Source organism: Rhizophagus irregularis, chromosome 13, assembly GCF_026210795.1.
Source record: "Rhizophagus irregularis chromosome 13, complete sequence".
Taxonomy (NCBI): domain Eukaryota; kingdom Fungi; phylum Glomeromycota; class Glomeromycetes; order Glomerales; family Glomeraceae; genus Rhizophagus; species Rhizophagus irregularis.
This window is the reverse complement of record NC_089441.1, coordinates 4,721,186-4,739,155: the sequence shown is the minus strand read 5'-3', so window position 1 is coordinate 4,739,155 and position 17,970 is coordinate 4,721,186. Positions and strand designations below refer to the sequence as shown.

At 24.1% G+C, this 17,970-nt stretch overlaps 3 protein-coding genes across 3 annotated transcripts; 1 reads left to right on the top strand and 2 right to left on the bottom strand.

Annotated features, from left to right (window-relative positions):
* Positions 1-729: 729 nt before the first annotated feature.
* OCT59_005639 (uncharacterized protein) lies at positions 730-1,338 on the top strand (the record flags this gene model as incomplete). Its single annotated transcript, XM_025317542.2, has 1 exon — positions 730-1,338. One exon carries the CDS (start codon positions 730-732, stop codon positions 1,336-1,338), a length of 609 nt encoding a protein of 202 aa, XP_025178001.1.
* An 11,956-nt stretch (positions 1,339-13,294) lies between these two features.
* Positions 13,295-13,786, bottom strand: OCT59_005638 (uncharacterized protein; the record flags this gene model as incomplete). The annotated part of the gene is made up of 1 exon (XM_066138480.1): positions 13,295-13,786. One exon carries the CDS (start codon positions 13,784-13,786, stop codon positions 13,295-13,297), a length of 492 nt encoding a protein of 163 aa, XP_065997602.1.
* A 1,605-nt stretch (positions 13,787-15,391) lies between these two features.
* OCT59_005637 (uncharacterized protein) lies at positions 15,392-17,578 on the bottom strand (the record flags this gene model as incomplete). Its single annotated transcript, XM_066138479.1, has 4 exons — positions 15,392-15,637; positions 15,704-15,828; positions 16,357-16,857; positions 16,924-17,578. 4 exons carry the CDS (start codon positions 17,576-17,578, stop codon positions 15,392-15,394), a joined length of 1,527 nt encoding a protein of 508 aa, XP_065997601.1.
* Positions 17,579-17,970: the final 392 nt, after the last annotated feature.

Below are 17,970 nucleotides of genomic sequence, written 5' to 3'. Positions count from 1 at the left end.
ATAATAAGAAAGATAAAGCATTTTTGATTTTAACTAAAAAAAAAACAGAAAAATTTAAAGTTGTTAACAAGTATAATTCGTAGATCCTCAAAGATACTCCCTACATTTTTTTTATTTTTTTTTCAATTTATTTCTAATTGCCACAGTAATTTTTTTGCCAAGAGGTTTTAAAGAACAAAGCTAACCATTAAAAAAGAACCAATAATTTATTATTATTTTTTATTATTTTTTTTTTTTTTGAAAAGAAATCATGATAAAAAATGACTTAATATTTAATTGTAAGTTATAATGACAATCAGAAAAGGGAATCCATCACGAAACAATATGCGTGAAAATTTCCCCTACATTATACAAGACCATTAATGCTAAATTTATTTTATGTAATACATTGTCGATCTATCCTGCCTTGTTGGTCAGAATAATTGTATTAATTAAAATTTTCGCTAAATAAAGTGAAATCATAAGGTGAAACCAAGTGATTATAATATCAAAATTATCTCAATTATCAATATCATTTGTAAATAACTGCGAATTTTTATCTATTTAAACACCATTTCTACTTTATGGAGTTATTTCTTCAGTTCAAATATAAAGTTAAATTCGCTTTTTTTGATAAAAAGTGTAGTAATCTTTTTTGATAAAAGTGTAAAAAAAGAATAATTTCTTTCCTTTATCCTCTTCCCCTAAATTACATTTCTCATTTTTTAACACTCTTTCGCATCAACAAAAATGAAATTTTATTTCGCTGTTGCCCTTTTATTAGCTGTTGCTTCTTTAGCTAATGCAGTTGATACTATAAAACCTTTGAAACCAAGTGCTTTTTGTATAAAGAGTAAACTTACTCCTGGTGATGGTACTCAACTCAAGCAACCTAGTTGTGTCAGTCTCGAAATTGGTGAAATTCCCGCTACCAATAAGATGGTCTCAGCTTTAATCGTTAATCCAAAGAATAATCAAGCAATTAAACGAAACACACCATTTACAGTTGATACCAAAGTCATAGGTCTTAGCACTGGATTCTTCTCTGATCCAGCCGTGGACTATTATCAAATTCAACAAACTCTTGATGGAGGTGGCCAAATTCAAGGACATAGTCATATTACAATCCAAAAAATAGATGGTAATAATGCACCTGATCCTACAGTTTTTGCATTCTTCAAAGGTTTGAATGATGCTGCTAAGAATGGTGTCTTGAGTGTAAATGTAGACACCGGACTTCCTCAAAAAGGTACCTATCGTATTTGCACGATGAATTCTTCAAACTCTCATCAACCCGTGGTTATGCCAGTTGCTCAAAGAGGTGCTCAAGACGACTGCGTTAGAATCAATGTCATTTAAGAATGTAACTAAAAAAAAGGTTCAACTTGCCCTAATTCTTATTTAAATGTGCATTTTTTTTTATAATAGACAGATCTGTAAATTTTTTTAAGGATTTTTTTTTTTGGTAGAATTCCCAAAAAATAAATGAATTTACATAACATCAAATTAATTTTTCCTTTATTATTTAGTACATTTAGTTTTTTTTTTTTAATTTTTAATTAATTTTTGGGCATTTCTTCTTTTGTAATTTATGATAGGGTGTTACAAATAATAAAATAATAAATGTGAATTTTAGAGAAATTATCAAATTCTTTCCTCTTTTTTTTTAGTCAATGTATAATAGATAATAATATATAGTCTGGGAAAGGCAATGATTTTTAAATTCATGTGTTTTTACTATATATTTTAATAATAAATAAAGAATAATTTGAATTTATCATAATTGATTATTATTTTTCGTAAATTTTTATTATTATTTACAACAAATAATCATTTATTTGTAAATACTGTATGTACCATGCAAATCATTGTTAGCAGCGTGGGAATCCCAAAAATCAAAATTCTGATATACATAATCTAAAATTCCAAAATTTTACAGCTGTTTTCTAAGTTACGGGACAACTCGGCATTTTTTATCTCTAAAAGTAATTCGGTAAAAACTCGAAAATAAAGTAAAAAACTATATCGCTGTTCTCGGATCAAGTACTCCGAATCTAACGATATCTTATTCTGAGTTTTACCGAGTACTTGTATTGCCGAACGTCCCGAGTGTCTCCTGACATGTAATTTTATGTTTCATAACTTATGAAATCAGCTAAAATTCATTGTCCCGACAGTTCATTATCCCGAAGCATACGTATTCTTCTTCAGCAATAAAAAGTTATATATTATTATTATTTTCTTATAATATTCTTATATTTACACAATTATCAAAAAATAAATATATTGTTAAGCCATAAATGGGTGATGTGTGGGAATTTCGATTACAGATGGTGAATTTTCATGAATAGGAGATTAATTGATTTTCAGGGAGGGGGAATAATTAAATTTGTGTAACCATTCGAATGAAACGATCCCATTAAAAGAATTTCTTTATAGTTAGAATCAAGTTAATCAAGTTAATCAAGTTTAACGGAAGGAATTTTGATGATTTTATTTTTGTTAGTATTTCCATATTAACTAGAACTGTTATTAAAATCAGGCAAATATTCTAAAATTAATAAAAGTAAAACAATATAATAATCGGTCCTATTTTTCTTCATTTTTCCAAATCATCTCATGATTTTCTTTCGAACAAAGTATTAACAAATGTTATGTGTAAAAACATGTTTTAAAACAATTTTGGCGTTTTAAAACGTTTTAAAAACATTTTAAAACAGTAAGCACTTTACTAGCCTTTATTACGTAATACATATTTGCAATAAAAATTTCATTTTATTATAATATATATTAATTTTAAATCTTCTGAAAGACTTTTACATTTCATCACATGATTCAATCGATCAATTATGTCATTTTCACAATATTACACTTTTGTATATATATATATATATTCTGAAACTTTTTCAAAGTGCTTACTAATTTTAAAAAAGCTGTTTTGCAAAGAGATCACTAAAAGGTTGCTTAAAAATACAAAAAAAGTTGAAAATATTACGCAATAATCATGCCGATCAATGTTTTAAATCAAAAAAAAAAAAACGTTTTAAAACAATAAAAAACTGATTTAAATCGTTTTAAAACAACTTGTTTTAAATCACGTGCCATCCTGAGACCAAATTTAAGTATTGTATAGACAAGTTTGATTTGATAAATAAAACGTATTTTCTTTAATTTTTTTTATTTATTTGTATTAAAATTTTTTTACGACTAGCGTTTTTAACTCTGGCAAAATTGTAATTTTCGGCCGGAGCCAAGTGGGGAACAAATAAAACTTTTGAAATTTTGACTTTCAAAATTATTATACTAAAATTATATTAATATTTATTTCAGTTAAAAACATAAAAATTATTGTACAATAGCAACTATCCATGTAATTTTAGTTTATAAATATTATTAATAAATAAATATATATATTATATTGTTTTACAAAAAATTATTTTAATTACCGTAGCTCCTCCCTTTTTGACGTTACTATGGAACTATTTAAATCAAATATTTAAAAACATTATTGGAGATTTTTTTGATGATCTGCCGGTTAATGGATTGACTGGAATTTTTCAGATATTTTTTAATTATACAGTTTATATTTATAATAATGTTTAAAAATTGATGACTATTTAATAGCTGCCTTTTCCTAATTTCATATTCATACGCAAAATTATACAGAGTTTATAAATAAAATTAAAATTTTATTTTTTTTTAGGAAAATAATTTTCTAATAATCTCTGCATCATCCAGCGAAACTATATTATTATTTAAATTTAAATTATGTAGTGGTTGATGCTTTCTTTGCTCTCGGACTTTTTTAATACTGGATCATTAACATTTTCAAATGAATTGGAACAAATAGAAAGCCTTCATTTGATTGCTGTAATTCTTTGTTCATATTTTGATGAGTTTTAAGATCATATTTATTGAATAGTCCTTCGATCTGCTGCTAGTGAATTAATATGTACCAAATTTGATTTTTTACAAGATTTGGATTCTGATTCTTAACATAGTGAATAAATTCATCTTTAAATATTAAATCTTCAACACATCAGATAGGCCAAAATCATTTGTTATACCTTCTTCAATATCATTTTCTAAGAATTTCACATATATACTAATTGTCGTAATGTTGGAATATTAGGCCAATACAAACCAAGAACAACATTTGCATATGCCTTAGCAAATTCATGGCCATAGAATCTACCAAGATGGCAGACACTTAGAGGAAGGTGAAGCCAACAGTTCATCCATTTTTGGAAAACTTCTAGTAATTTTGTTGCTATATGTTCTAACTTCCAAATCTTCAATTAATTTTTTAACTTGTCATTTTGTTAATACTTCTGTTGCTTTCAATAGCTTCTCACAAAAGAAACCATGTATATTTTCAGCAATAAATAGAAGATCTTTGATCTATTTTAATACTGTTTCTGGTATTTAATAAGCCCTACAACCTGAAAGTAGCCTAATAACCTGCTTACTTATAAGATAGATTACCTCCAAGCCTAAGATATATAAAATTCTTTGCAGATCTTACTATAAAAGGAAATTTTATATTACATTATTATGATTTTTGTAAAAATCATTAGTAAAGGGCCAATTTTTTACGTTAACATTTATTGTAATTATAAGTACTAAACAAGCTATAATTTATCAAATCTATTACTTTTAATAAAAATTTTAAGTTGGAAATTATAACCTATACTTATCAGCGGAATTGAATTTTTGAATTATAACAGACGTAATTAAAATGCCGTGATTTGCCGTAATTATATGTTTTATTAGTAAATATTTGTACTGACGTAATTGTTTTTGGCTATGCCGTAATATTTTGACATTAACTTTTTAATTCTACTGAGAAGTATATTATAACCATTTAAAATAACTACCATTAGTTCTTTATAAAACATTTGATTTAAATATCTAATTGTGAGTTATTTAATCATATTTCAAATAGCCACCATTTATTTAAATAAAATTTAAATGTATTTTTTAATAAACATAATTTTGAAATAAATTATTTAATAAATTATTTGTAAGTTTCTTTACATTTAAAATATTGTTTAGCTATTTTTAATTTATATAACCAATATAAATGCATTAGTTTTTGATATTGGTTTATATCAAGGTTAAGAAGTATTTTGAAAAACTATATATTATTTTAGACTTTATTCTTAATGGCTTATTTTTGTTAGTCTTATCATATCTATTATAAAATTTTTATATTAAATATAATAAATTAAATGAATGTGATTATTTGTTAAATCCTATGTTAAAAGTCAATTTTTCAAATGCAACATCTTCAAAGTATTGAAAATAATATAAACAACATGAAGATTACAAGGAATTTAAAAACATTAATTTTTTGCCATTTTTAGTAAAAAGTTTAACTATTCTATTATTTTTTTCTGCCATATAATTTGTATTATCTAAAAAAAATGTTTGGCATATTCTTATATTAACTAAATATTTATTTAAAGTTTCTATAACTGTTTAAGCAACTATTTATATTATATGTAATCAAATCCTTTATTTCAACTAATAATATATCTGGCAAATTTTTTTTTCATTTTAATATATAAAACAAAGGAGTTTGCTATTTATTGCTGGTAGTGATCATTACTGATGTCACGTGATTTTTAATTTTGGCCAGAATTAAATGATTGACATATAAATTGCCTTTTTTGGAATATTGTGTAATCCATTTTCCCAATTTTTGAGAAACAAAATTGCTTTTTTTGGATAGTATAACATTACTCAAGTTTCCAAAAAAGGATATTTTGGCCGGAATTATAAAATTTGGCTGGAATTATAGGGCATGACAAATAAAGGTGACAAATAGGATTTTTTATACTAAAAAAATTCTAAGTCCGGAAACAAGGAAGGTGTGATACGAAGTGACAAATTATACATTATTAAAAATCATGTGACATCGGCAATTTATAGCAATTTTATAAAATAAATTATAAAGACCTTGGTAAAGCCTCTTGTTAACTCATTAACTAAAATGCCAAAAGTATAGAATTCTAATTATTGCAATACAAGAATTCATCTATTATTAATTTTAAAATTTCTTTATTTCAGTATACAGTTTACCCTTCCTATAGCGAATTTTAATATAATAAATCATGTGACATTTAGCCAATAAAATATGTCAATTTTTTCTCACTATAATGAAGTAATCAATCAAATTCTTCGTTAATTTGCTATAACAAATTTGCAAATTTGAGGTGTAGAATGACTTCTTTACTATATCAAGAGTAGACTGTATAACTAATTGTAATGAGAATGTTGAAGTTGTTTTATTGATCAAAAATTCTATAAAAGTTCGTATATATTGTAAAGTATACAAAAAGATATTTTTCCAATCTAAAATAATTGTATAATCAATATCATTACTTTACTATTATAGTATTTTATATTATCTAAAAAAAGAGAATTAAGATATGATTTAATTGAATTGATTAAAAGAGGTTTTTTTATTTTACATTGGCATGAACTCTTACAATTTAACTAAATTATTTTTTTTTTTTATATATCTAAACTTGCTACCAATTGATTGAATTTTATGAAATGCATTAGAATTTTTTTTTTCTAGTTATTTAATTTGCTTTTATGGCTAAGTTTTCTTTAACTAATATAGTAGCAAAGGAATTGAATTTATAAATTAAAGATACTACAAATTTAATTACTTTATTTTGTAAATATATAAAAATCTGTCCTTTTTTTTTTGCTTTTTAGATAGCACATTTTGTTTAAAAGATAATTGGTTGATTTAATTCCTGCTTTGATAATTTATCAATTATTGTATGAAGATTATACTATTCCTTTATTATTTTTGAGTTTTTTAATTTTATTACCAGTTTTAATATATTATTTAAATTTTATTCATCTATTTCATATATAATTTTATTGATTTTGTTCTATATATACTTTTTAGCGTAATTAATTTAATTATACCATTATATCTTAACGTAATATGCCATAATAATTATGGTTATAGATTTAAAAATGTTGAGATAGAACCCCAGATAATTATAATAGAGGTCATATGTAAAATAAGTATAAAATTTTGTATTTTTAATGAGCAGATTATATGAAAAAAATGTATATTTTAAGAAAATGTTATATGCAAAAATAGTATATTATAAAAATAGATTATAGTAAAAAAAAGTATAAAATTTTAAATAAAAATTCAAGGTCATATATAAATTTATATTAAAAGTGTATATTTTAACATTTAGTGTTTTGATTTTTATCATAATTGTGATAATATCATTACTTATTATATTATGGTTTTCATTGATAGAGATCTTGATTTTGTGACATATGAAGAAAAAAATTATTTTAAAATTTTTTTTTTCTCCTCTTCTTTCTTTAGAATAGTATTAACAGCATAAACTCTAAAATCATAAATAGGAATAGTAGGAGTTTCATTATTTTTACATTTGTTACTTGAAATTAAGGATGGGTCTACAAATGATTTTCAAATTCTGCAATATTGCAGATTTTGGAGTTGAATTGCGGTTAATAGCCTGAAATTTCGCAATTCAGTTTTGGCATTTTCTTATATACAAAAAACACCAGAACTAATAGTTTTTTATACAAAAATGCCAGAACTATTGCTTCCAGCATATTTTTTAATTTTTTTTAATAAAAATGCCAGAACTATGGGTTCTGGCATTTTCTTTTAATTTATTTATATAAAAATGCCAGAACTATGAGTTTTGACGTTTTCTTTTAATTTATTTTATATAAAAATGCCAGAACTATAGGTTCTGGCATTTTCTTTTAAATTTTTTTTATGTAAAAACGCCAGAACTATGGATTCCGGCATTTTCTTTTAAATTTTTTTTATATAAAAATGCTGAAACTATAAATTCTGGCGTTGTCTTTTAATTTTTTTATGTAAAAACGCTGAAACTATAGGTTCTGGCGTTTTCTTTTAAATTTTTTTATATAAAAATGCTGGAACTATAGGTTCTGGCGTTTTCTTTTAATTTTTTTATGTAAAAACGCCAGAACTAAGGTTCTGGCGTTTCTTTTAATTTTTTTTAATAAAAATGCCAGAACTAAAGTTCCAGCATTTTTTTTTAATGTTATTATGTAAAAATGCTGGAACTATAAGTTCCGGCATTTTCTTTTAATTTTTTTTTTATGTAAAAATGCTGGAACTAAGGTTCTGGCATTTTCTTTTAATTTTTTTTTATGTAAAAACGCTGAAACTATAGGTTCTGGCATTTTCTTTTAAATTTTTTTAATTAAAATGCCAAAATTATAGCTTTCGGCATTTTTTTTGATTTTTTTTATGTAAAATAATTTTTTTTATTATTAATAATAAATAGAAATATGTTTTTTTTAGTAGTAATTATATTTTATTAAAAAAAAATAGTTTTTTTTGCGGATAATTGCAGATTTGCAGATTTGCAGATTTTTAGATTTAAAAATCCGCAATGTTCCACAATACCGTAAATCGCAATTATTCCGCAATTACATATTTGCGGCACTATCCTTACTTGAAATAATAATACTCTTTCTCCTTTTTTTTTTTAAGATAAAACATTCTGGACATTGGTATGGATTTTTGAAATTATAAGTATGAAGAATGTATGAAGGTATTATTTCTCAATTTTTTTACTATTTTTGCATTTTTTGTTTATAAACCTTACTAATGTTCTTTTTTTTTAGAAGTGAATTCGAACTTCAAAAAACCTTAAAATCACAAGTAAATATGAGTTCTTTTTTCTTTTTTATTTTGGCGTTATTTTTTTTATTTAAAGACATTATTAATGGATTTTTTTCTTTTATTTAGAAATATTTTAATTTGAACTTTGGTATATATTGATTTTATTGATTTTAAAATTGCAATAAATATCTATCATTTTAGCATTTTTTGATTTTAAAATATCATTAATTTACTTTTTTTATAGACTTTGACATGAATTTTGCAATCATAAAATCTCAGACTTTAGTAATTAACTTTTTTTCTTGTTTATTTTTTTTTTATTTTAAATAGTCATTAATGTTCCTTTTTTTCTTTTTTTTAGAAAAATCCAAATTTCAGCTTGAAAAGTACTTGGATTTCATATCTTAGTCGGTAATAATGTTATATTTCTTTGATAGTATAACTTTCATTTTTAATCCTTTAGCAAACTTATTTTTGATTTTTAATGGCAATTTTTGCTTTTAATTTTTAGTAATAGATTTGGTAATTTTTATTTTAATTTTTGAAAATTTTGGGATTTTTACATATAGTTTTTTTGTTGTAAAATTGATATTGATTTTAATTTTGTAAATAACATAGTTATCATAAAATTTTATCATACAGCATAAATTTTATCTGATAAAACAGTGTGTATTTTATTGATCTGCTAGATTTAAAACATCATATAGAAATGATATCTAAATTTACCCTATTTTAAAGATAATTAACATATATAATATTGATATACTGTAAATAAAAAAAATAAAATTTTAACATAAATATATATCAAGGTCATATGATAAAAAAGTATATTTTAGTATTATATAAAGGTTATAGGATAAAAATGTATAATAAAATAATTAAATTCATGTATATTTTTTTGAATTTTTATTAGTATCACAGATATAACTTCTATTATAATTGTTTGAGGTCCTGCGTAATTAAATTAACCAATAAAATTAATTATGAAAACATAAAGTAAAATAAATATCGATCATATAACTTACTGATCTGATTCTAATTGATAATCTAAATTTTTTTAAAAAAAACAATTTTTATTTTTCTTTAAATGGTTTAACATTTATTTTTTAAAAAAAACATTTCAAATGGTTTTTAACCTATTATTCATTTTATTTTTCTAAAAAAAACCTTTCAAATGATTTTTAAACTGTTATTCATTTTATTTTTTTAAAAAAAAAATTTAAATAGTTTTTAAACTATTATTCATTTTATTTTTCTAAAAAGAACTTTCCAAATAGTTATTAAACCATTATTCATTTTAATTTTCTAAAAAACTCTTTTTTGTTAAAATAGTCTAAGTATAGCTTCTAAACTTAAAATTTTGTGAAATGGTAAATTACAAGTAAATTTTTTTTAATACATAGAAAAAACATACTAATATTTCTTTTATTTTCTTTTTTTCTTTAGATTGCTAGACTCTTTAGGTAAACCTAAACTTGAAATGTATACAAGTATTAATAAAAAGCAAGTGGATGGAAGTTTTTTTAATATATAAAAGAAACTTATTAATGTTTCTCCTATTTTCTTTTTTTTCTTTAAATTACTAGACTTTTTAGACAAACTTAGACTTGGAATGTGTACAAGTAAATTAACAGAAAATAAGTGGAAGTTTTATTTTTTAAATGAATCTGAACTTAAAATGTATATAAGTTAAATATAAATATTTTGTGTTTAATAAAAATAAAATGGGATTTTTTTCAATTTTTTCTTAATATTTGAAATAAAAATTATTTTATTATAATATTATAATACAATTATAACATTATAATAATAAAAAAACTGAAATCTTATAATTATGTTTAATATAAAATCAATTACACCAGTACAAATTAATTATGTTTGTATAAATGAATTATATCATGTTAATATATAATTCAATATTGTACCTAATATTAAATATTATTATGATTAGGATTTTTGAATTGTATTTTCAAAAGGATCTCAGATATTACATATATAACTCACATTTTAGTTTTAATAAATTTAACTAAAATTAAATTAAACTCATAATTTTAAATAAAGTAAATTGATTGAAAATTAATTAATAATTTTAATAATTAAAAGTTTTAGTAAATTGTGAGCAAATTAATATAATTTTTTAAAAATTTAACTTATCTTTAATTATATTTATATATAATATTAAAATGTAGTAATTATAATAATTATAATAGAATCCTAAACAATACTAAAACAACTCAAATTTGAGTTTGCTTAAATTTTATATTAAAATTTTTTTTAAAAGTTGTGTACAATCAGACCCCCATACAGTCACACCCTATACAGTCACACCTCTTTATAAGAACTCGATTTTGAGAAATGGTTTTAAATACTATTAAATTACCCCTCTATAATCACAATTTGACTATAATCACTATCACTGCATAATCCCAAACGGATATATTATTTCTATTAGTGATTAGACCTCTATTAGTCACATCATAATTTCAGCCAAAAAGCAATTTCACCCAGAATTACGAAACATATAATTTTTTCTTTCCTTTTTAGGAATTAATGTTACATGACATTCCAACACAAAATCGGCAAAAAAAAATTTTTGTGGAATGGCTATTACCAAAAAAGGAAATATCCGTAGTGATCACATAATTTTATAAATTATAATTTACTAATTTCGGTCAAAATTAAGATATAGTACCTGTATATAAGCACACCCCTATACAATCACTGATTTTATGGGAACCAATTAGGTGACTATATGGGGGTCTGACTGTATTTTCAAAATTTATTATATTACTATATACCTCTATTTTTAATATAACCAGTTAATCAGTAATTTGATTTTAATAAAATGTTATTAAGGTTGCTTGTCTAAACCTCTTCAAAATCCTACGATTAGTTTCGTCAAAATTTTACTATAGATTTATTATAGTTTCAGCAGAGTTTTGGCAGTTTCGGCATTTATAACAAGTTTTGGCAGTTTCGCCTTTCTCCAAAGTTTCTCCAGTTTTTTAATATAACTTTAATATAGTTTCGGCAGAATTTCGCTTTTTGGCGAAACGCCATCTTGCCTAAACCCCTAGGTTTCAGCAAGCAACCTTAAATGTTATCATTAGATTTGTTTTTATAAAAGGATTCTAATGATAGTAAAATTATATCTTAACTTTAATATTGATAAAGTTATAGTATAAAATATATTTTTATTTTAATATTTAAAGTTTATTTGTAAGTTGTATTAGTATTATTTGGGATCCTATTATAATTATAAATAATAATAATATTTAATAATATTTATAAATTATATAGAAATACTATAATAAAAATAATTAAATATTAATTTTAGAAACTGAGTTATATTTTAGCTAAAATTAAATATATAATACAAACCAAAAACCATTTGATTAGTTTCAAAAAAAATTATTTTTAATAATTATTTATATTTAATTTATTATTTTTATTAATTATTATTTTAATTTTTTATTGATAATAAAAAAAAAAATTGTTAATTTTAGTAAATTAGAATTTTTTTTTTAAAATAATTTATATATGTTTTATTAATATAATAAATTAGAAATACAAAACTACAAAATAATTTGAATAAACTTTATTTTATGGAAAAAAAGAAAAGGCATTACTCAAACAGATAAAATTACTACAGAACCCAAAATAAAGGACAACTTAAAGGACAACTTAAATCAACCGTCAGATAAAGCAAAAGATATAAAAACAAGAAAAGCAGATTGAGTACAAAAGTCAATTTCTTTGGTAAAGAAATCAATGGATACCTTTATAAAGAAATACATATATGAGAATTGAATCCCAATAAAGAAGAAGTTTGATAAGGTTACATTATACATAAGCAAAAAATTATTGAAGTAAGACTTTTTTTTAAAAAAAAAAAAAAAACAATGATAATAATTTTACTTTTTATTCATAATTTTATTTTATTTTACTTTTATTTTTCTTTTTAGTCTAATTTTGGTTTATAGTATGGTATTTTGGTTTAATTATTTTGGTTTACTTTTACTATTTAATTTTGTTCTTAATTTATTAGTGATATAATAGTTAATGTTTGATCGAACTGGCCAGGAGCTGGAAGTATCATTTACAGAATAGTTGTGATTATTATGTAGTCCAAATATATTCTAATAAAATGATACATGATTCAACATTTAAAAAAAAAAAAAATAATTTGAATAAACTGAAATTATATTTTGTTAAGCAAATTTAAACTTATTTTTTTTTTTTTTTAATACTTTATTATAGATGCGATCATGTCCTATTATAATCACGCTTACTTACATATATAAACTTACAAAATATAAGATAAACAAATACATATAAGAATAAAGCATTATGAAACAAGACTACAGTCAAACCTCTATATACTGATATAGATGTTTTTGGAAAAAAATATCGGTATATCAAAATATCAGTACATTATGAAAATTTATATACCGATATTAATAATAAAATGTAGATTAATATCGGTATATAAAATTTTATATAAAATTACAATGTATTTTAAATTATTTAATAAAGTAATTTCATTTAAGTCAAATTCTAATAAAATATTTTGAAAAAATATCGATATATTATTTATATTTATTATATTAACATATTAGTGTATATTATATAAAAACTATATTAAAGGATTTGAACAAAATTATCTAACGTAGTTTGCTTTGAGTTATTAACATGTAATTTTAATACTTGATGCCTTAACTTCTGCAATACACTTAATTCATTTGGGTTAATACAAACATCTGATAAATGTTTAAAAAATAAAATAAGATCATCCAAATAACCTAAAGCTTTTGTTTCGGGAATTACTACTGAAGGCTCTTCATCTGGATCTATTTCTGGTTCATTATTATTATTTGACTTTATTATAGACACAATTTCATCATCAGTTAACCCTTCATTACTTTTCAAACAATCATCAATATGAAGAAATTCATCTGCATCCATAAGATTATCAAATGGTAGTTCGTTAATTAAATCTTGTAATTCCATTTCATCATGTAATGCTTGATCTTCAATTTCATCAATTTCATCCATTTTATTTATTGGTAGAATTCCTGTATGTTTCCAACAATTATTAATGGTTTGTTGACTTACAGAATTCCAAGCATTCATGCTGAAATCAATTGAATCATGAATATTTATGGGAGTAGGCTCTTTGTTAAGTTCTTGTGAAATTTCATATGCTTCAATTCTATTTCTAACAAGTAATTTCCGGTACTGTGCCTAAATTATTGCGAGTTTATCATAAATCAAATTAGACTTCATAAGAAAATTACTATTGCAAATTAATAATAAAAATTACTAACTTTAAAGGAATTAATGATCCCTGCATCGCATGGCTGTAAATGAGATGTAGTATTTGGTGGCAAAAAATGAACAACCACATTTGTTAAATTAACATCTTCATTTATAATGTGTACGGGAGCATTGTCAACAAGTAAAAGGATATTGCGATTTTGTAATCTAATTTGCCTGTCCAATTTTTTAAGATAATCGTTTCAAATACTAACTTGCATCCATGCAGTTGAATTCCAGTAATAGTTTACTGGTAATTCTTCTTTTTTTTCCCATTCAATGCTTGTGGATTCTGGTATTTATGGATAAATAATAGTTTTAATTTTTCAGTACAGGTAGCATTGCACGTAAGAAGTAGAGTAACCCGCTTTTTAGATTTTTTTTTTCCTGAAAGAGGCCCTTGTGCTAATGTTTTTGATGGTTCAAGATCCCAATACAATCCTAAAATAAACGAATCTTAAAAATAAAAAATAGGAGCTTTATTGGGAAAAACAATCTTACCTGTTTCATCACAGTTAAAAACATCATTTAAGTCATAATCTTTAATAATTTCGCGTAAAATATTTCTTTCTTTATCTAAGGTTTCTAATGGCGCACTTTTGGCTTCACCCCACTTAATATATTCCTTTAAATTATGCCATCTTTTGAATTTGTCAATCCATCCATTAGAAAATGAAAATTTATTGATTTCAAATTGCTGTGCAAAATATTTGGCCTTTTCACGTAAAATATCAGTGTTGATGGTAAGTTCTGCAGTAAGTGCATTTGTTACCCATAATGAAAGGGCTTCTTCTACTTGAGGAAAATAAACAGGCCTCTCCTTCTGTTTATTTGTGTCTTTAGAGTCTGGGTTTACAAGTAACCACTTTTCTTTTTTTTTAAAAATATCCGAAACAGTATTTTGCTTAACTTTATATAAAACAGCAAGTTCCTCTTGAGTAGGACGTGGCGTTTTCTGAGAATCTAAACAGAGTTCCGACGCTTTGTGCTACGTGTCAATACAACTCTTTTATTTGGTTGAAAGTATTCGAACAGACTTCCTTTTTCTTTGTTGTTCGTACATCATTACTAGTTAAAACATGACGCGTTAAAACAAAAAAAACTAGTATATATACTGGTATAACTTGAAATATTGGTATATAATACTATATATCACTTATTAAGGGACAAAGAAATTGCATCGGTATATGTTACATCGTAAAACAATATTTAATATCGGTATAGTGAAGTTTTTTTATTAATTGTGAAATGGGACAAGGGAAATTTATCAGTATATGTCAATTATCGATATATAAACTATCGGTATATCGAGGTTAGACTGTACTTTTCATAAAGAACAAGTCGACCTGTCACCTAAACGATCACATCATTGTTAAAAACCATGATGTGACCTCAAATTCAAAGGTGACTGTTATGATCTACCTAAAAATTTGCCCAATGACCGTCTCGATGGAATGCCAAATCATTCCATTTATTCCAATTACTTTCTAACATCTTACAGCCAACATCTTTAACACCCACTTCAGTGCGTTTACTATGTGATTTAGCTTTTTTATCTTTACCGCTAATATCGCACCGCTTTTCTTCCTTTATTTGTAACTCGTTCCTTAGTTCCCAAATAAGCACTTTGAATTCTAATAAAACTCTCCCAGTTATTTGTTTCAGTACCTTATATAACAATTTTTCTTCAATTATTTTATAGCACCTTAATAATTCTATTAACTGACAACTGACTTGATTCTTCATTAAAAATGTAAAATCATATAAACATCCAATATCCCACATACCAAGCTCATTAATTTTACCTTTTAATTCTTGTATATCTATATCATCTCTTGAATACTCCTGTATAATTTTAGCTAAAAAAATTTTTAATCGCTACATGTTATAAATAACGTGCATGTATGATTCTTTCTTTATTAAAAAGCTGTATGTATATACTATCGAATACAGAATGATGAAACGACTATATAATTAATTTGCTAAAACTACTAAAAGAAGTCTATATATTTTTCTTTCAAATAAAATTTGCCATATGTAAATATAATTAAATATGGAATGGTGTGAAACTAAAAAATAAATTCAATAGACAATCTGTCTATATATTTTTCTTTCTAACTAAATAGCCTTATGTAAATATTATCAGATAAGGAATGATTAAAAATTCAAAAATAATTATTCATTTTTTCTCTTTTGATAATTTGTTTCTTCGTAATTAGCCATCCCACAAAAGAAAATAGAAAAACAAAACAAGAATAATTAATTACTTATTCATACCTTCTTAACACCACGAGGCACTCTTTATCTTACGAGCCCTTAATTCACACTGATCAATAACATATTTATAAGACAAGTTATAAACGAGTCTTTTGTTTCTACTCTATTACGATATATCATCAGAGTTTTAAGATCTCTGATACTATTCAACCCCCTATGAAATTCAGGCCTTGTAATCGGTGTTTCTCTACGTAGTATTTCTTGCCAGGAAAGCACGTTATCCTGTTCTCTAATGTCTAGCTCTTGAAAATTTGTGGTAATATTGTCGACCATAGTATTCTTACCAACACTGGACAACTGTTCTGCTACCTTAATATCTTCACGTTCAAAAGCAGCTTCTTTTTTCTTTCTTAATTCAAGAAAATATTCACTGTTGAAGGAGTGGTTAATAAAAATATCTTCTTTCAACATGTTGTATCCTGATCTACTTGTAACTTGGTCTAACAGAAACTCCAATTCCTTGTTTGATATATAATGTTTCTTAAGAATATCACATCTTCGTTTCAATCGATGTTTGGAAACTACTGGCTTTGACTCAAATCTATTATTAATGTAATTCCATTTATTCTTATGATTTTTGAGACTATTCGTAAACCTCTTTTTATACTTCTCTTGTTATTTCATCGTTTTGAACTGTTTGTTAATTCCCAAATTTGAGTATGTAACTAAATAGTTACCTGTGCCACTATCCATTGAAACTTTTTTTGTATAAGTAACGCCTATGCGTTTACTTACTATTTGTTTACTTTGACAATAATTTTTAAACGTATTTTGCGTGAAAGGCGTAGGTGTTACTATCACCTTTGAACGACAATTTTGGCATACTTTTCTGTTGTTTGACATAATATAAGCACAGATATTACTACAAAATGAACATAGAATATAAAATCCCAAATACCATGTTCGTTTACTATAACTAAATTTAATATAAATTGTAGTCTGTTTATTCTTTTCTTGTTTCTTTAATCTATTTTCTATCGCTACTAGTTTATCCAATAATAATTGACGTATTCTACAAAAATACTTATTTCTAGCATTTAAATCAATAGGCAATCTACAAAATACACTTGTTAAGTATTTTGAAATCCTGTATTTAGTATTCATGATAGCCCTATCTGAACTAGTCTTAAACGGCTTATCATATTTCTTCACTATATGTCTATTATTGGTAATAATCATCAATGTATCTTTCTCTTTCTGTAACGAATCCACATGTAAAAGAATGTAGGACTTTCCTTTCCAGGTGGAGTAGATCGTATCCGCCCCCATATACCATTTCACTTTTTCTGGATGGAAAAAAGTATAGCCGACAAAAATTTCTTTATTCGGCATCCTATATCTGATTGGTGCACTGTATTTACGCCTTCTTGTGAAGAAAACTTCGTAAGAAAATTGCAAACTTTTTTCTGCAAAGGACTAGTAAGCCCTTATAAACCTTTGCGAACTGAAAAGAGTGATAATAAAAAGTGTGTTATGTGAAATAAGGAACACTTTTGTCTTAATACTGAAGTGCTAATTTTCTAGTAACTTAACAAGAAAAAAGCGTATTATTTCTTATGTGTAAAATGAACGTGAACGGTACAGGGAAGAGTTCATTTTTTCTTTTTTCAGCAAATTTAAACTTATATTATTTATAATTTTACTATAACTCATATTTTAAGTTTTAACAAATTAATATAGATTTAAATGTAATAATTTGATTTTAAGTAAATTAAATTCATTTT